The sequence below is a fragment of the Catharus ustulatus genome, chromosome 4, assembly GCF_009819885.2.
Source record: "Catharus ustulatus isolate bCatUst1 chromosome 4, bCatUst1.pri.v2, whole genome shotgun sequence".
Classification (NCBI taxonomy): Eukaryota; Metazoa; Chordata; class Aves; order Passeriformes; family Turdidae; genus Catharus; species Catharus ustulatus.
In genome coordinates, this window is record NC_046224.1 from 51,795,628 (window position 1) to 51,816,320 (window position 20,693).

The following is a 20,693-nucleotide window of genomic DNA, read 5'->3' on the forward strand; positions in this document are numbered from 1 at the left end:
ATGTGTCTAACTCCGGCTGTCTTACAAGCTATGACTCCAGCATTTGGTACCAAGCATATGCTATATTTTCTACTTGAAAGCTGGCAGTCACTTCAAATGAAAATGGTTTTGTATGTGCTGCACCATAAAATTATACAGACACACAGACACAGAGGGCCACTCTAACTAGCTGTTTACCTCTGTGCTTCTACCACAGCATGTAAGTTATAATCGGAGGAAGGAAACTCCTAGGAGATGTGAAGGCTTTAATTGTTTCAGTGTGCAGATGGTTTGCATTACAGCGAATCAACACAGCCCAAGGTCAATTCATAGTTCAGCAATAGCTGTTTCAGCAAGTGAGTTTAGTTTGTTTACACCTCTTCTGGGAAAGTTTTAACTGCTATGTTACTTATTTTATAGATATTTCTGGACTTAAGAAACACTCCAACAGGTGAAACTGGAGGAGCGTAGGTTGCCACAGCCATTTCCCTCTATCTGATGCTTAGCAATTTTTAGAGCAGCTAAATATAGCTTTTTTCCTACAACATTTGAACAACATGTTTCATCGTGTTCTCTTTTCTGTCACTGACATAGAAATGCTCTGTCACAGGCTCACAAAGACATGTCCCACAACTCCAATTTCCTTTGCTATATTGAGATGTGCCACACAACCTGTGCACCTTGAGACTGAACTATGACAGAAGTAGTTACTCCTGCCCTTAACTATCAATCTGAGCTGCCTCTCTCTGAGAAGTTTCTGTTCCTTTTGCACAGGCAGCTCAGCTGTTCCTGAGGCAGCTGCTGAACCACCTCAATTTAGGGCTTAGATGGTTAGGATAAACTGAAACCAATTTTTTTTAATTTATCTTAGTAGCACCAGAGTGAAATCTGCCACAGTAGAACAGCTGCCTCATCAGCTGAGCCATCCCCCCAGGCAAAACAGAGCTTTTCAAGAGGAAAACAAGCTGGGTACTGGGGCAGCAGGGGACTACCATAGCAACACCAAGGTGAGATGTCACTGGTCAGAGCTTGGAAAGCTCCATGTAGGAGAGGAACACAAAGTACAGCGGGGCACAAAGCACCAGACTACATGAGCCACAAGCACTTCCTTTTATGCCATCTACCAGCTGGATCCCAGATCTGTCTGGGTAGCTGCCATTACAAAGGTAATGTCTCCAGTGCCAACTGTGGGAAAACTGCATCTGGCATCAACAGTGCATGACTTCAGTTTTAAAAAGGATGATCTTTGTTCCTCACACCTTGTCCTTAAGTTCTGCTGGTCAGTGCTTATTTTCATCAGCCATATGCTGTCTCCATCATTTACCCTCTACCTCTTGTCCCATGGGAGCAGTGCCAGATGCCCACAAAATCACAGGACAGCACCACAGCTTCATGCCTGCACTCAGTGTCAGGAGTGCCAGACCTGGAGGGCAAACCACAGCAACACACTGCCAAAGAGAGTTATGTTCATGTGGCTCAACAGATGTATGTCCATATGTGCAGGTAACTTAACACTGTGGGTGCTCCTCTCCTCCTCTGACATGTGACCACATTAGCAGAGTCACAGGATAATTGAAAGATGGCTTGGGCACCAAAATCAGTAAGTGGTAAGTGAACTTGCAGTCTTACATGCAGACCTAAAACATGTCAGAAACATCACTTATGATAGCAGCAGAACAATGCTAAAAAGCTCATAGTATTTGCTGTATGCATTAGGGTATCTACCTCCATTTTCTTTGGGTCTGGAAGTCTTTCTTTGTTTCAAAGACCTGTTTTTAAATTAACTTACAAAAAGTCTGCACAACTTTTAGAAATATTTTTGTGAGAGGATTTTAAACAGAGAGGCACACCAACATGGCAAGCCATACCTAAGAACTTCACATCTGTGTCCTGGAAGCAATGTCCTGACACAACCCCTCCACGATGCATTCAGTGGACTCGGTGCGGCCTTGACATCTGCTTTGGCATCTGCTCTTTCAGGGGAGCTGCCCCTGTGTGCTTGGCTGTTTTTGAAGGCTGCTGTGATTGCTCAGGATGGCTGGCAGCGCTCTCCACTGCTCTGTGGCTGCACAGATACCCGTACAAGGCAATCGCCCCCTCCTCGGCGCGGCTCCAGCAGCCAAATCCACCACTGCCCATCCTTGATCCAGATTACTGGGTCCATTTAAAATAACTTTGGGAGGCAAAAGGCAGCCTAAGCTTTAGGTCTAATCCTTCATGTAGATGATAAGCTGAGGTGCACTTACAGGACAGTGAATAGAGTTTGTCTAGCTCCTAACTTGGACAAGACTGCAGGCATCTGGGCCAGAAAGCGTGCAGCTGCCAAAATTAAGCAGGCAGCTGGAATCAGAGCAAACTGCCTCTAGCAGCCCTGCCAAGAGATTCTGCAGGTCAGCTATTGAAATTATTTGCACATCAGCATATTTCAAATTTTGAATGCAGCCTTTTGTGAAAGATCACAGTGAGAGCATTTGTAAAGAAAGGGTTGCTCTTGGACAAAAAGGATTTCCTAAAGAATCCATTTCCTTAACCAGACATCAAAAAGGTGGAAGGTTTCCCTAAAACTGGCACCGAGAGCGCATCTGTGACATGGAGATAATTACTGGAAGTAACCACTGAGACTGCCAAATCTCACTACAGCAGAACTGCCAGATTTTTTTTCCTTCTTAACTGAAGCCAAAAGACATAGGTGACTTATAAGAAATGTAAGTGTGGAGAATAGTGTAAAATAACACTGCTCTTATGTACAGCGCTTTAGCACAGTCTAGAGGACTTGTCTATGAAATGCTGCCAGCTGTTGGACCATGGCCAACTCATCTTCAAATTCAGATAGCCTGAGGGTGGGTGGGATGGAGGCACACATACTTCCTTCATACCAGAGGCCCCATGGCTCAGGCACATTTACTAATTTCCCATCAGGCAATCTCAGTCCAAAGAAGGCTCAAAACTTGAACAATTTAGGACACTTTAAAGAAAAAAATAAAATGGATGTTTGCAAACTGTTAGTGAAGCTGAATCTGTGGTAGGAAAACTCTGCTTTTACTAACTCTGCTAGACCCTACATCTCTTTTTCACTGTCTAACCTAATGCCATGATTCTTATGAATCCCCAAGAGTGGGGCTGCTCTGGGAGGTCCAGACAGCTTGATGGGACACAGAGGGAATCAAGAATAGAAAATCCAGATGGCTCATGTCAGCCCCTCTTGTCCCGTTTCTGTCTCTCTCTTTCCCTGGCAGTGGGTCGTCTCTCTGGCCCCACATGGGGGATGCACACATCTGACAGGCTGCTCCTGCACTGCGTGGAAGGACCTTGCAGCAAAAGGGTGAAGCCCAGGGTGTGAGTTGAGGCAGGGGAAGTTGTGGGAGCTGTGCAGCCCAGCACAGCAGTGGAAGGTTCCTGCTGGGAGACGGAGCATGGGATCTCAGAAAGGTGGTTCAGCCAAAGGAGAGGACTCCTAACCTACCCACAAAGGGTAGTGTTAAGGACACTTCTCAGACAGACAGCAGCTGCCAAATGACAACTGAAAATACGGATCCTAGGTATTTTCAAAATACTTTTTTCTTGGATGCATTCACTCTAATATTGTTGTTGTCTTTACTTATGGGGAAAATAATATAAATAATTCAGTAAAAATATAATTCACACTCAGTAAAATCATAATTCAAAAATGCAAGTGCCACAGATTTTATTCTTCCTGCTCCCTCATACTGAGTTAAATCTAAATTTACCTTCATCTGTAATACTCAGTTTTAAAAATTCAGCCTTGCTTTCCTTCTTGAAATAATGGATTCTTTAACAACTTCAGGGATATTCATGGAAGTTACAGGTAAAGTATAAAGAAGAAACAAGTTCTCAGAACTCATAACTCTGTGCAACCTAGTGCATTCATTCACTCATAACATTTTGCAAAAAGGAGCTCATCCTCATTGTGGTGATAGGTAAGGAACACTACTCACAACCATTTCTAAAACCAACTTCTACTTCTGACTGTCCAGACTGAAACATATTTTGAGATAAAATTAAATAGTAGGCTTGCATGCCATGGCAATTCCCTCCCCACAAAACAATGAAGAAAAGAAAACAGGAAGTGAAAGACTAAAACTTAAATCAGCACATCTGAAAACTGAGGCCAAATTGACTTGCTGAAGGCCATGTCTAATCAGTCATTAGCAGAGCAAGGGCTGCAGATCTGGCCTCCTTGGTCCCTGTTTTATGCTCTAATTCCCAAAATGCCCAAAAATCAACACTAAAAGGGCTTCAAATTCAACGGGAAAATGCCCCAAAATTGCCAAAAAAGTTCCTCCCCAAATCCCCCTAAAATTCCCCCCAAAATGCCCCTTAAATCCTGCAAAAAATGGTCCCAAATTTCCTTAAATGTCCCCAAAATCCCCCCAAAAATGGCCTCAAAAATCCCCAAAATTCCCCCAAAAAACCCTCAAAATCTCCTCAAAAATGTCCCTAAATGCCCCCACTGAGCCCCTAAAATGACCCCAAAATCCCCCCAAATGGCTTAAAATTCCCCAAAAAGGCCTCAAATCTCCCCTCAAATCCCCTAAAAATGGCCCCAAAGTCCCCTCAAGATGGCCCCAAAATGGCTGCAAATTGCCCTAAAATTCCTCCAGGGAAGCCTCAAAATTTTCCCCAAAATCCCTCAAAAATTCTCCTGAAAAAGCTCAAAAATCTGTGCAATGGACCCCAAATCCCAGATAAATTCCAAAAAAAAGGGCCCAAAATCCCCCCAAAATAGCCCCAAAAATTCCCCCAGAAAAGCCCCAAAATCCTCCAAAATGGCCCCAAAATAACCTCAAAAAACTCCCAAAATTTCATCCCAAAATCTCCCCAAATGGCCCCAAAATCCTCAAAAAAGGCGCGAAAATGGCCCGGGGAGGGAGGTCACATGGCTGGGGAAGGCGGAGTCACGTGACATTACCATGTGTCACGTGATCGGTGAGGCGGGCGTCATGTGACATCACTGGGCGTCCCCTGGCCGGGTTTGAGGCATTTTTGGGGCAATTTTTGGAAGAGTTTTTGGGGGGATTTTTGGGAGTTATTTTTTCTTTTGGCGATTTTGGGAGATTTGGGGGATTTTTTGGGTGACTTTTTTGGGAAATTTTGGGGGGATCTGGGGGGTTTTTTGGGAATTTGAGGAGGGGTCTCCCCGGATTTTTAGAGGGATTTTGGGGAAGATTTCTGTGATTTTGGGGAGTTAAGGAAGATTTTTGTGGGAATTTTGGATTTTTGCAGGGATTTAAAGAAGGATTCAGGGGGCTTTTTTGTGGCTTTTGAGCGATTTTGGGGGGTTTAAATGAAATTCAAGGCAAATTATTTGGGTGGATTTGAGGAATTTTATGGGATTTAAGGGAGGAATTGGGGGATTTTGGGGAGATTTTTGAGGGGTTTTTTGGGATTTGAGGGAGGGCTCAGGAGGGATTTTTGGGGAGTTTGGGGAATTTTCTGGTGGTTTAAAGGAGGATTCGGGAGGGATTTTATGGGGGATTTTTGAATTTTTTTGGGAGGATTTCAGGAAGAACTTGAGGGATTTTTGGGTAGATTTTGGGGATGTCTTTGGGATTTAAAGGAGAGTTCAGAGGGATTTTGGGGGATTTAAGGGAGGAATTGGGGGATTTTGGGGAATTTTGGTGGGATTTAAAGGAGGATTCAGGAGGAATGTTTTGGGGGATTTTGGGGTGGATTTTGGGGAATTTAAAGGAGGTTTATGGGGGATTTTTTTGTTTCTTTATGGGACTTTGGATAAAAAGGAGATTTAAGGGGGACTTTTTGGGTGGATTTGGGAATTTTTTGGGATTCAAGGGAGGAATTGGAGATTGGAGGATATTTGGGGGAGTTTAAGTGAGGATTCAGGGAGGATTTTTGGGGGTTTTCTTGGGATTTGATGGAGGACTCAGGAGGGATTTATGGGGAGTTTGCGGAATTTTCTGGCAATTTAAAGGAGGATTCAGGCTGGGGAGGCGGGGCCACGTGACATCATGGATGTCATGTGCCTGGAGGCGGGGCCACATGACATCACTGGGTGTCACGTGGCCAGGGAGGCGCACCTCCAATAAACTGCTTTATAATAATCGTAAGACCTTACTGATTAGTCATATATGCAGATAAGGAAATCTCTCTTCAAGGTTACTGTAAAGGAAAATATTACTCAGGATGGCAAAAGGAAGGTCAAGGGTAGTGAACAATGCAAATGGAAAACAGAGTGGAGTGTAGACCATGCAGTGTTCCGCTAAACCAAAGTTCGGGAGTGCTGGGAAATATAAAAGTAGCGTTCAACCTTGTAATACACTGGTCTTCCTTCCCCAGAGAATAATGTTGCAGAATTTTCTGATAAGAAATTGTGATAGAAAAACCTAGTGAAATTAAGACAGTGCAATTTTTATCCTGAAGTCAACTAAGTGAGGTCAGCTCCAGGCAGGATGCATGGTACTGACCTCATCATGCTGCCCCATCATCGCTGCTTTGTTCTCACCTAGGATTGTAAAGCAAAATAATCAATGATGGTATTTATCTTCCTGTAAACAAACACTCTGTCAGAAAAGACAAAGCCTTAAAAGAGGATTTACCATGGGTACAATACACACTTGCAAGTATCGGCAGAAAAAGAGATGGAGAAGTATATGGTATGATTTAGGCAAATCACGTAATTTATCCGGTTATCCATCTTACTGCAACACATCAGCAGGCAAAATACCTGAAACAGGCATGTGCAGCTTTCCATGGGTTCACAAGACTAATTGTAACATACGTGTCTGAAGATTTCTTGGGATCCCATGATCAAAGTTTTCTTCTCAAAGGTAAAGTGGAGGTAATTTTTCCATTTTTCTCTAAGGGTTGTCCAAATAGGGCAGGCATGCAGAGACCAGGCAGGTTTATCTTCTCAGGAAACAATCCAGTGTCAAAGCATCATGGCTCCAGCATCAGCTGGGCCAGGAGCTTATCCAAAACTCAACTGTAGGAGAGGCCTCTTGATTTGGAACCAAGGCACAGGTCATAAGCAATGTGAAGGTCACAGATGAAAGGTGATCAAGATGCAAGACTACTGTTGGATCAAAAATCCCAATTGGGACATCACAGCCATAATGTAAACTGTATATCTTGAAAGAAGTGATAAAGGGATTTTATCGAATTTTTTGAAAGGTTTGCTACATCATTTCTGAAATAAGCATTCAGAAAAAACAAAACAAAATAAAAACAAACCAAAAAACCAACCCAACAAAAAAATAATGACAACTGATCATCAGCATATTATTTGCAGAACAAACCAAATCTGAAAAGTTTGTAGGAGTATACATCTTGTATCTGTCCCTCTGTGTTCACAAGAAACTATACAACAGCCTTTTGTGTCCAGGCAGCTTTCTTTCACCTGGCAGTAAAGTATTGTAAGGTCTCGGGAAGCAGGGGTGCTGAATCGCCAGTGAACCTCTGCTGCAAGGAATGGAGGCTTACCACAGCTGAAATAAAAAGGGAGGAGGGAACATGACAAACTGGATACTGCTTGAGGTCTCCTGCAAATGCTAAGAGAACCCAGCATGTTTTGATCTGGGGAAGCCAGCTGCTTCTTCATGCTTTGGGTAGGAACAAGAAGAGTACTCCCCAGAACGTTAACTAGTAGGACTCCATTGCATTTAAATTAAATGTAACTGGTGACAGTTTTCCCTTTCCCAGTAAAGATATTGAAGCGTTATCACTGCACCACTGAATTTTTACACACTTGCACACACTGTTTGCAAAGTAAATGGGGAAGGTTTCAGTTCTTATCTCCATTTCCTGTGGAGCACATTGATATGAGACAACACATACAAGAATGGAGCTTCACTGCAGAATGAGATCCCTTGGAGAACACAGAGTGCAGCACATGCACATAGCTTTGGAGAAACTGAGCTCCTGTGAACATGCAGGCTCTTCTCAAGGAAGAGTCTGGAATGCAGCTTTTAGGCAGTGTCACCAGCTAGAGGAAACCATGAATCAGCAGGAAAAAATGCTACCTGCTGTCATTTGATTCCTGCTCTCTGGGAAACAAGACTTTTCATTTCTGTAAGAAAAACAAACACAACAACATAGGGCTCTGTTGTCTACCTGTTTTCCTAACAGCTCTTTGTTACTTCTGGTTGGCATACTACTTGAATCAAAGACTGGAAACAAATATTTTCCTATCTTCACCCAGCAATGTTATCATTAAAAATAATCAAAAACCACTCCCCACCTTCCTTCCCCGCCAGGGAAGGTTTTGCATCATGCCCTTCCTGCACTGAGTCAAAAGGCAGCAACAATCTCTTCTGTGTGTATTTCCAACAGCTGCTAATGCCATAAGTCAAACAAAAAGGCTGAAACACTATAAAAAACCCAAATAATGTGAAGCTGGGAGAGTATTTGAGAACATGGGATGTGAGTTACCCAACAGTTCTGACTTTCTTTTCTAATCAATTCTCACTGCCATCTCATTATTTGCACAGGGCACGTCTATGTGGGATGAGTTAAGTAGTCTGCATCATATCAGAAGCCCAGCTACCTTCCTGAATATTCAAATGCAAAATAAAATCAGCCTCTTGAGTAAGTGCACTAGAAAGGGTCTGTTTTTAAATATCTTTTCAGACCCCTGTTATACTTTACACCCCTTTACCTCTGTGGATTAACAGATTAGCACAAATCTGCTATGGCTGCTGGTAATTCTATTTAGACTAAGGTGTTTAATGGATAAGAAAAACACAATCATGAAGGGTAGAATGAAAGACACTGTCACTCTGTTTGCCAGCCCATCTCTAACTGAAAGGCAAAGTTCAGTACTCCATCTGTCATCTACAGCATATGGACTTTTGAGAAAAATCAGTGTTAGGATTTCATTGAGACAGAGATTTGCAGGGCCCAGTATTTACACTCCATTTAACAATTCCCCTACCAGTGCTCATTTTCTTTGCATTTTTGAGGGTTCAGTAAGGCACTCAGGACACTATTGTGGTCAGTGAGCTATCACCCAGCAACTGTGCAGCTTCCATGCACAATCTAATCTACAACATAAAACAGCAAAACACATTTTCAAGCACACAGGTTTTGATGCAACATCCATTTGCCTTCACATGCCACATCTGTGCTCTGCTGAGCCTGCTGAGATACTGGGAAGATACTAATAACTTTGAATTAGGAAGAAAACTGGCACAATATAAAAATACAGTAGTTATTTTACATCCTACATCTGGCACAACACTAACAGCAGTGGAAAGGATTGTGAAAAAATATGTATATTAGAAATAAATAATGAAAAAATAATATTGATCTTAAAATGGCAGCTGATAAAATGGCAGGTTGAGGCTGGCTATATTTTTAGGGAAACGTATTTTCTAGGAAGACAATACAAACCTCTTGAATAGGAAAACACCTGACTGTACAAAAAATCAAAAGTGCATTTTAAATATTCCCCTTATCTAATAGGAGAATCCACTTGTAATTTGGAGCCTTGTCTGCTTCTTCAACAGAACTAGAAAATCAGAGCTGTTTGACTATATTGATCTGGTTGCTAAACAACTGATAATTGATCTTCTCTAGATTTCAGCAATGTGTGCTTTAACCAATGAGCTTGTTACCTTTCTGATTGAAAGGTCAGGCCTGAATATTAAACAATTTCTTAAAATGGAAAAAAAACCCAAAGCCCAACTTAAGAAAAAAAAAGTTTAAAGACAGATTTACTGATCAAAATGTGTTTTTTTAAAAAAAGTTTAAAAAACATAATGGCATACAAACACAATTCAGATTGCTCCTGTGGGCTGAAAATTTCCACCAGGATGAAGTTCATTCTGTTAAAAATATCAGTTCTAGTATTAAGTCTGTTTGGTGGTATGATGATACAAGTCCCTTCACCATGTGCCCCATCCAGTCTTTACTTACTGGGTTTTGAGGTGTACTCTGAGTTCTAAAGCCCTCTCCTTATTCAAATGTGTCTTCTGGATTTATCCTACTTGCAATATTCAACTACAGCCTCAGTCCCCATCAACTCAAGCATTTGTTCAGAGTGGTCAAGAAAACCCAACAGAGTATTCTGTGATGCTTGTGCCAGAGAATACTGAAGAAGTCCAAATATCTGAAAGAGCAAATTCCACTCTATTACAATTAATTAAAATAAATAAATTAATTAAAGACCTAAGTCAATATTGTGCAAAGCCCATTTTAATAACATTCTTGTGAAGGAGGGCTGCAAAGGGTTGCAGTGACCTGAACTGCTGTGGATACTCTCAAATTATTTTTTGAGAGCTTGGAAGAAATTTCTAGTTTATATAATTGATCAAGCCTTTTATTTTTGCCAAATATGTTTCCCTAATAGTAACCTGAGCAATATACACAATTAGAACTGAAATCAGCTTCAGTTTTGATTTAAAACCTTTCGTAGTTAGTGTCAAAATTTAAATCTCACTTTGCCTGCCAAAACAAACATAATTCAGTTTTCCTCTTTTCCTTTCAACTACTACCAAGCATAACCACGTTTAAAGTAGTTTTGAAATATGTGAGCTGTGAGCCCCATGCCCATTGTACAGAGTACACACCATTACCAAGAGTTAGTAGAGGAAAGCAATCAATAGCTCAAAGGTAACTTTCATTAGTAATCAAGAACTGCACACACCTACATGATGATATTCTGCTTTGTGTCAATTTTTTCTCCATGGATTATTTTTTAAGAAATATTCAGCTACCATATCTTTTAAGGGAAGGAACTGAAACCGCTTTCAGTTTCAGGTACATTTAGGTGACAACCTCTGTTCCCTTCTGTGTCCAGAAGTTTCTGTATTAGCACTGTGAGATCCTCTCATTCTTCTTTCTCCATGGCATTCATGCAATTTGAAGCAATCTGGGAGGTGTTGTTATCCAATACTCATTTGCAAAACACTGTATCTTTTTCTATACTTTACCAAGTGCCTCAGGTCTTACATAAACTTCAACTCTGAGTGCCCTCTGTCTTTGAGAAAATTTGAGTGTAGTGAGACCTCTTTGGGAAGGCTTGTCACCTCGAAGAAGGAAAGAAATTCTATCTTTGACTTATGCATAAAAAATGGTAACTTTTTGTTTCATCCAGGATGATAGAAAAACAGGAAAATATTAAAATCCATACAATGGCTTTGATACTTCTTAGACTTTTGAGAAGGCCTTGGCATGTCAGTCAGAGGTGTTGTGCCTATAATTGGCAATGTGGCAGGAGAGGATTGCTGGAAAGGAGCTTTATTCATCCCACTCTGCTTGTTCATGGAAGAAATTGGTAACTCAGAGAAAGGAGCTCAAAAATTAGGCCTTTGAGCTCCAATGACTTGTTAACAAAGTCAAGCTGTGTGACCATATTCTAGATTCTGAAACTGTTTGACCACTCATGCATGCACCCAAGTGCTCCAGCTGCTGGCATAATTGCACAGGAGGGAAATCCACTGGAAATCTGTTGACTCTCTTTGCAAAATCAGCAGTTAAGAGCCTGTAAGAAATTCTTCTCTCCCATACAGGTAATCTTAAGCCTAGATTCTCAAACTGTGGCTCAACAAGACATTTGTTCAGAGCTATTTGGAGTTTAAGGAGTTGCAGCCACATCATAACAGCCAGCCCCTGTTGTGCTGACGGCACTGTTCACAGGCTGTGCTGAGAACTGAAGAGCTGATTGGGCTTTGCAAGGACAAACATTAGAAGCTACGACATTTTCCTGACCCATTTTAAAAGAGCATTGTCCCAAACCAGCAGTCCTAGTGTTACTGGGAGTGGGAGAGCAAGGGGAACACGGAAAAAATTATGGGCATGAACAAGCATTCAGGAGACCAGGAGCTACAGCTGGGCGCCAAGCTCTGCTGCACTCGGGGAACCACAGGTCACTGCAGCAGAATGAAGTGCAGTTTATATCACCTGTATCAAGCAGGACATATATTCACATTGCCTGACCAATCTGAAATGGTGTTAGGTCACAGAGAGCTAAAGCTCAAAACATTGTCTACTATCATCACAAAGTAATAACCTCCCTGTGTGAAGGATCTGAAAAGGCACAAAGCCCAGGACTATGGTCTGTTAGCAAGTCATCCCTCTCCATAAATACTAAAAAGTTTGAGCATTCCCACAAAACCCCTTCACAATTTAAGTGGATGTTCACTGTACGGGTGAGACATTCCCAAATACATGTGTGATCTTTGCAACTCTGCATTTGGCTAGCATAGCTCATGCAAAATTAACTGGTTTTGCATGCCATGCGATTTTCAAAGTCATGATATAGATAAAGCAAAAGCAGGCATGGCTGGGGAAAGTTCTGTGCCAAGAATCTAATGCCTACTTTAGCAAGTAATGTAGTGCAACACCCAGCTCTGTAAAAGACAGCAAGTGGTGCTGAGAGTCCAAAATCCTCAATATAAACCCTTCATAATGTTTACTTAAGAAAATCCCTGCTTTGATCCAGTGGACTGAGTGTGTTAGGTTGGCTCCTGGAGTGCCTCTTCTCACAGGCTTCAGGAAGCAGCTTAGTTTTCACCTGAAGTGGAACTGAGTTTATGAGTCTTATGACTACTCCCTGATATCAACCAAAACAAGGGAAGTGAAGACAATTGGAAGATTTTCTTCAAAAGCACAGTCCTGCATCTAAGTAAAACCCTGCAGACTAGACACCATCCACAAAATAAGAATGCAAGAATTATTTTTTAAAGAAGCCATCTTCTTTACAAGTCTTTTTTCCCATCCTCTGACCCCTTCACGATCTATACTAAACACCTATCCAGTTTTGTACTTGAGATGCAGGCTCAAACTTTTAACAGTAAGTTAAAATCACCTTAAGGCTGATAAAGTCGAGAAAATCTTAGCATGGAAGAAAATAATAATTTTGAGGAGTCAGCTGAGCTGGGAGTTGTGTTTAATTAAATGGCAACCTAATGCCAGCTTTTTTACAACATTCAGAGATATGGCAATTATTTTTTAAAATTCTAATTCCTTTTTTACCTACAAGAAAAGAAGACAAGTCCTAGAAAGATAAAGTGGTCTGAGCAGGTCAGTAGCAGAGGAAGGAGTGAATTCAAACCTTGCAGATTCCCGTGGTAGCTCCGTCTGCACTGTGCATGTGGGACAGCCGTGCATAAAGAAAATGACCCAACAGGAAATACTCCAGGTTTTCTGCATGTAAATGATTGCTGCCTCAAAACCAGTGGATGATGGATGCTGCAAATAGCATTTGAATCCTCATCTTTCATGTATCAGTTGTCAGGCACACACTGACCCAAACAGCTAGTGAGGAAAGAGATTTGCAGCAACTGTCATCCCCTGCAAGCAGCCAAAGTGTGACTTCTTCCAAGAGGAAGGAAATCAGTAGGAAAAAACAGTACTTCTTTGATGTGATCTTGTTGCACATAAACAAATGCACATGAAATTTGTCTCCCCTAAGTACTGTGAGGCTCAAAGAGCAAGAAACAGTTTCCTTGCTCAGTATTCATACCCAGGACAACACCAGCTCTTTTTTAGACCTCTTGCAGGCAAGCTGTACGTGTCTTTTAAAGTAAAAATTATTTTTAATGCCCTTCTCTCTCTGCTTCCATCGTATTTTCTTGCTGACAGTCACTCACACTTCCAAAACCTGTGTTGCCATGTACTTGTTCTTTTCCATCTCTGCTACTCTGCCTTTCAGCATCTGAGTTATTCCCCTTCACTCTTCCCAACAGCAAGACACAGGGAGCTCACAAGACACACTATGTCCTCAGTCATCCTCAGTTTGGGTGGTTGGAGCAGCATCTCTTCTACAAAACAAAATGTTGCACTTGCAGAGACAATTCAGTGATGACTTGGAGGACACACAGCAAGCTAAACAACAGTGCTCAGAAATTTTAGAATAATAGAACCATTAAGGTTGCAAAAGTCCTCTAAGATCATCAAGTCCAACCTTCAACCAAGCCACTAAACCATAATGTGAAGTGCCACATCTACTCATTCTTTGAACACTTCCACAGATGGTGACTTCACCCCTTCCCTGGGCAGCCTGTTCCAGGACTATCCTGAACAATCACTCTAGTCACTAGAAGTCATTACACATCTTTGTGTGACTAAATGTTGCTCTTACGTATCTGGATGGTTTTACTTTTTGGTAGAATTATCATTTCATAAAAATTGGTTTTGACATGTCTGAATCAAGTTCCATTTTTTTTCCTGATAGAAAAATAAAATTATAAAAATGCTTCCTGGAATCTGTCTGATGTCTATGGCGAGGTCTGAGGATAAAGTCTAACTTTGTCCATCATAAATGTTTCCCAGCTGGGTTTTAGGCCTTCTGTATACACTAAAAGAATTTTCTTAACAGGAACCTGGAAAGGAAAAGTGCTGCACTATTTTTTAATTTGGAATCTTCTGAGAAAATACTTCTTTGGTTAATTCACCGGTGAGTAAGGGATCATCACAGAGGAATGTAAGCATTGGGTTTTATCTCAACTGTACATTGATATTTCTTGCTGCTTATTCCACCAAGTTAAGCTTGCTTTGCTTTGCATGTCCTCATACTATTTCACTGAAATGGCAGCCCATCATCTTTAGTTAATGATTGTCTTGCTGGGCTTCAGAGCTGACTCAGAATAAATTTTTGCAATCCTCAAGGAGGATTCCCTTGCCCTCCTTAGTATTGTTTAGTAGTTGCCTATAAATAGAGCTGTGGCTACAATCACCTGTGACTGCATACCCCACAACTGGTAAATTAAAGTAGGAAGATAGTGATGGCGTTGAAGACAAGTAGCATGTTTGATTCCTTAGACCAGATTGACTTCAGAAAAGAAAAATTTAAAGCAGAAGTTGCTGTCCAAAAGGGGTATCTGCTGTAGTGTGTTAATATATTTGTGTAGTAATCTTTCATGTACATAATTGGGCAGCTTCTGAGGGCAGTTATAGGGCCTCCACTATATATAATAGACAATACCACAAGAAAAAATACCCAATAATCCCAGTTTCTTGCCATACAAAATAGCCTTTTAAGATCCTAGCATAACTATTTGTAAGATACCAAAATATGCTTAACTTGAATTAAAAATGTTTATTCTGTACAACACAGGTTTTGAAAAAAAAAACCCAACCCAGACCCAAACAACTCATCCCACAAATCTGCTAACATGGTATCCCTTGGGTAGGAAAAGTGACACGGGGTGTGCAATTAGTGTGTGTCAGAACATTAGCTTTATGCATTTATGCATCTTATGGTGGGCCAGAAGGAAGGGGAGACTTCTTGGAGATAGAAGTATTTAAGGTGGGCACAAATTTTACAGCTGGTAGCTTGTAGCATGGCACAGCCTGTGCTTGGCAGTTCTGTGGATAATGAAATCCAAGATAGGCTGTTCTATGAATCTCTCTTGTTTCTTACAGTGATCAACGTAAATTCTTACATTGAATAAATGAGCATAACCAATGATAGCTAGGTCTGGGATTCTTTGGGTTTTATCCCTCTCTCCCAATAAAGACATTTCTTCAATATCAGTTCTAAAGATAGTAAAAGGGTTTAATTTGACCACTGTGGATATGCATTTACCAATTTATTTTCATTAATTAGTTTTCAGTTAAACCAGTAACACTCTAAGTTTAGACCAGACCTGTGTTAATGAAGGGGTTTTTAGTGCTTAAATAAAAGGCTTGAAAAAAGGAACTTACACACAAAAAACTTTACACCATTCTTCATCCTCCCTCCCCCCTAAAAATAAAGAAGAGAATGTCTGTATGTTATCACAGGTGACATTTCAGAGGTTTTTACTGATTAGGTGTAAATGACCCCATGGTGGCCAAAACTAACAGGGAAAACACTGTTTTGTGGGATTACTTTTCAGTCAGTTTAGCTGAAAACTAACTGAGGCAGGAGTGACCCAGCTGGCAGCAGCTGGTTGCACCTCGACCCAGCTGTGCTGTAAAATCACAGCACTGGCTGGGAAATCCAGCTTTGCTGGCCATGCCTAAGCAAGACATCCTTCCCGAGCAGCCAGATGAGGCAGGTAGAGCACACTTCATGGCAGAGCTGACAAGAGAAAGCAGCAATTACATGGGCACGAGATCTCTTACCTGACCGCTGCGGTAAAATGAATCTAAGGTGTCATGCGGCGCGAGGCAGTCCATTAATTTTCCATTCCGCCGGCAGCCCAGGTGCACCAGGTCTTGGCAGTGAGCATGGCAGGTGTACCTGCAGTCTTAAAAACCCACACACAGACACCAGGAAAATAAAATGGGAAAAAAATGAAGGAAAAAAAAAAAAAAGAAAAAAAAAAGAAAAAAAAAGGAAGAAAAAGGGAAAAAGAAAGAAAAAAAATTAAAATGGTATTTAGAAATTAGATTTCTGCAGGCAGAACATAGGAGTGAGACACATCCTTGTTTGCTACGTGACCTCAGAGAAATAGTCACCTCTCAAGTGAACTTCCCCAGCCGTATCAAAGATAATAATAGCTACACAGTGCTGGAGATGTAAATTCACCGGAGCGAAGGTGACAGTGCAGCACACCTCCCAGTGTCACACTGACAGGCCTGCAGTGGAGCAGGTCTTTAGTTAGATCAGGGCTGCCTCAGTGAGATGGTCTTGCAAAAGATCTGTGCCACAAACTAGGTGTTAGCTGTTGCAATGTAAACACAAAAGAGGCAGTTCTCAGAAGAGACATTTTGGACTTACAGACAAAAAATTCTACCCACATGGAATTACTGCTATGTGGCTTTTCATGTTTTAAGCTCTAGTTTCTCATAAGAATCTCCACATGAATGAGTGGCTTAGCTGAAGCTGGTTAATCACATAGCTGCCTTCAGTAACAATTCAGAAATTTCACTTGCTGGCTATCAAAGTCAACTAAGACGGCCATGAGAAATGTAAATTCATTTTACAGGCAGATGGCCCTATCTCTAGTAAGAAATAGATGATTCACACTCCCTCTAATCTCAGAGAAAACATGACTTTCAGAGTATTTACAAAACCAGCTTGTATTTGCTTTGAAGCCCTGTTGTGTTTGCTGGTTTTCTGTGTAAGCTGGGCAGAGTTCATGATGCCATCTTTGTCTGGTACTGAATGTCACTTTCTATTTTTAGGTTTTAAATTGCTTATAATTTTGCCAAAGAGCAACCGCTTGTACTTCAAGTTTCCATGCTGGGAAACATCATGCTGTTTGTTTCAGAACATTTCGGCTAAAACAATTCAGCCATTTCCAAGAATGACTTTTGGAGGAAATGCTTTCAATTTCTCTAACTAAACTACACTCACTTTTTTTTGTTGTTGTTACAAAACTTTACACTTTCAAGATTTATAGCAAAAGATGAATTCTGGATGGGGTCTTTTGTTCCCTTATCAGCCTCTGAAAAATTTCAGCTTCTCTTATGTTTATTTAGTTTCCCATTGCAAAAAAATAAATTCTCAAACTTTCCCATTTCCAATCCATACTCATCATAGTGTTATGAGGCAGGACAGCAGAGTGTTCCCTGAAAGGATGTTCCTCTTGGCTAGAGACTAGATCATTAATGTAAGACCCTGTACCATCATATCATTCAAAAGTAAAAATTATAATGTCGATAAAGTGTAAATCTGCAATCACATTCCTGTGCCTGATACAGAATTTATGTGATACTTGCATTAAGGCAAGATTAATTTTATTTATTTGGCACAAAGTCATCCTGTCAAAATTTTTTCAACACTATCAACCCAGTATAGTGAGTCCATCCTGGATCAGCACTCTGAGGCAGATAACTGGGAGTTTCTGATCTTAAAACAGACTGACTATATCACAATAATATCACTGTATCACAAGTCACATTCCTCTTGAGACATCAGCAAATAGCTTCCAGCTAATTACGGGTTACAAAGGACCATGTTGCAGTATAAATCAAAGCACTGAAAAAGACTCAAACTCTCTAAAACAGTCACTGTGTTTAATGCAGAATTTGAAAAAGGTGGAGAAGAACAGGTAGAAGACTGTGGGGACAAATAAAAGAATGGTTAAGGCAGATGTATGGTGCCCAGGAGAAATGATAGCTGTCCCTAAGTCCTTGTGTGATGCTGACAAGCCGTGTCAGGCTTGCTCCAGTTGCTGCCTAATTTCTCCTGGGTTCTGCATTTGAGTTCCTTTATCCAATTTTTAGTAAACATAGAGTATTCTCAACTGCAGCTGAAGCCAGGGAGAACTGTGCATTCCCAGGTTTTCCCTGGGCTCTGTTTTATGCTTATGCAGCTGGGATTATTTTTCAAATGACTCATGCACCTCATGAAATTCTAGAGGAGGCAGAACATCCATTTTCATGGACACCTTGAGAAGAGAAGGATTTTGTCTTTGGGAAGAGACCCTGTAAGACACAGTGGAAAAGGCAACAGGAATAAATAGAATTCTGAGTCATTGTTCATCAGGTAAGGGAACAGGGCTTCTCCATGAGAAAACCAGGATGGGAACACTTAATTAAAAATTACATTACACTGCGTAAACAAAAGAAGATCAAATGAAAGTAGTATTTGAATTTCTTCTTTTTTCCTTAATTTCAGTGGTTTTTACTTTGCAAGTTCAGTTACCTTCTTTAGAAAAAAAATGCTCATGAGATTGCACTGTATGCCCACCTTTCAATTCTCCCCCTGTAGTTCTGACAAAGTTGACCATTTCAACTATAAATTATCTAAAAGCTAATTAAGTTTTATGAAAATTATCTCCTGGCTAAAGGAGGGAGACCCAAACTAACACCCACACGCAAGGCAAAGCTGCCAAAATTCAGCCACTACACCATAGTCTGGCAATGTCTGGAGAAGCAGCTACTGTACATCACCTGTGTGGTGAGGAGGTTATGGGGGATATCCTATAAATCTGTAGGACATCAGGGCTCACTGATTTCCCAGCTTCCTCAGTCTGGGCAAATGCATGTACTGAGCATGCACAAATTCACAAATAATATTAGGAAAAAATCTGTTAGTTAAACAGTGTTCTGAAACAGGATTACTTATTCAGTTAGGAAACATTAACTCTCAATGCTATTTTGTCTGTCATTTATATTCATTTTAATTTGTGAGTCCATAATGTCATTTGCAAGACAGGCCCATAATTTCCACCTGGCTATTATAGGCATAATTACAAAAGATGTGAAAGCTTCATCTCTAAAAAAAGCTTCATCTTTAAAATTGTTTCAATCTTAAGGTAGATTTTAACATACTATTTATGAGTTTAATAAGCAAGATCAAAAAAAGGGGTTTTTTTTTCCTAAAACAGTGGATCTATGTATGATCTATTTTTCATATGTGTTTTAGCTTTAAATATATTATTTCATTCCAATTGTGGCATACAATATTCCACAAAGGTTCAGACAGCATCAAATTTTAAAAATACCTTTCTCTGGTAAACCTTTACTGGAGTACTCCCAAAATTTCCATGAGTTCAAAAAGTAGCTATAATTCTGGAAAGACTGTTTTGGTCATCAGAGCAAGGATTGCTGTATCATTGCTGCTTGGAAAGCAGTCAGAATCAAGTGCTCTTTCCTGATGTGGTCTGAAATGAATCCTGCTCTCTGAAATCAGAACTCTGGGGACTTCAACTTAGCACATTTGATAAATGCATTCACTGACAACTAGAAAAGCAAATAGTTTTATTTTACTGATGCTCAGACTGTCATGTACACTGAATTTATAGATTAAAATTATTTATAAATGCATATTAATTATGAAAATTGTCCTGAATTATTAGAAAATACAAAGTAAGTATCCTTTCATTAAATATAGTTTCGTTGTCAACTAGTGAGACATAATGAAGCACCTTATGATTTATTATTCTATGGCAACAATGGCTTGACTAGAGTAATAGAAAAAAATGACTTACATTATGGGCTAGAATTCAACACCACTCCTATCCTGCCCTAGTAGGGGTGAACTAAAAGTCTTCAACATATTCATTTTACATGAATGGACCCTACCTGATGTTTGGGTTTTCTTCACCCAAAACTTGATTTTGCCCCATAAATAGCTGTTCCCATAACCAATTTGCTCCAGGGCAGTGCAGCAGAGAGCAAGCAAAGGAACAGGCAGGAACCCAACAGATGCTCCAACATCAGACCTTAATAACTAAATATTTCTAAATCAGGCAGAGGCTCAGTAGCAAAGTCTCTCTATCCTGCTGTAGTCTTTCCAGCCTAGGAAATGTGTGATTTCATTTCTGTAATGGCCCAGACAAATTAACATTCAAATGGATATGCAAAATATATTTTGTGCCTAAACAACTCGAGCACATGGAAAGTTCAAAGCCAAATATGCGTTACCTTTGCATTATTTAGCAACCACAGTAAAAAAAGTCTCTATTAGAAAGTGTGAGGAGGATATACAACATGGTCCTGCTGCTTTGTTGGGGACTTAGCAAGTAAAATAATTTTTATATGAGAACCTGTGGCTTGACTCCCAGCAATCAGAAGAGAGTTTTACTGCTGTGCTTGCTCTATGGAAAGTATGGCAGTAAAGCTTCTTGGGAAATTACTCAAACTATGTGAGGTGTTTAGTGCTTTAATTTTTAATCCATTTTCAGCCAGCAGGTAACAAAAGGAAGGAGAATGAATATATATTACACCATCTATATTTCTCCTGCAAGACAGAATTGAACTGTGTTATTTCTACAGTACATTGGTATCAGCATGTCACATTTCAGTTTATGTTTAATCTATGTTGTGTTGGTCTCTTTTTTGCTGATGTTCAAATGTCTACATTCTAGTTTGATGCTAAAGTTGCTACAAAGATCTTTTTTAACATTTTCACTCAAACC

General features: G+C 40.4%; 1 protein-coding gene across 1 annotated transcript in view; it reads right to left on the reverse strand.

Moving 5' to 3' along the window:
- The window catches only part of RASSF3 (Ras association domain family member 3), a 74,712-nt gene extending 61,494 nt beyond the window's left edge, over nucleotides 1-13,218 (reverse strand). The window contains exon 1 of the mRNA XM_033059034.2: nucleotides 13,010-13,218. Within this exon, the coding sequence (XP_032914925.1) occupies nucleotides 13,010-13,048 (39 nt within the window). The 5' untranslated portion in view covers nucleotides 13,049-13,218. The remainder of the gene's footprint in view (nucleotides 1-13,009) is intronic.
- Nucleotides 13,219-20,693: the final 7,475 nt, after the last annotated feature.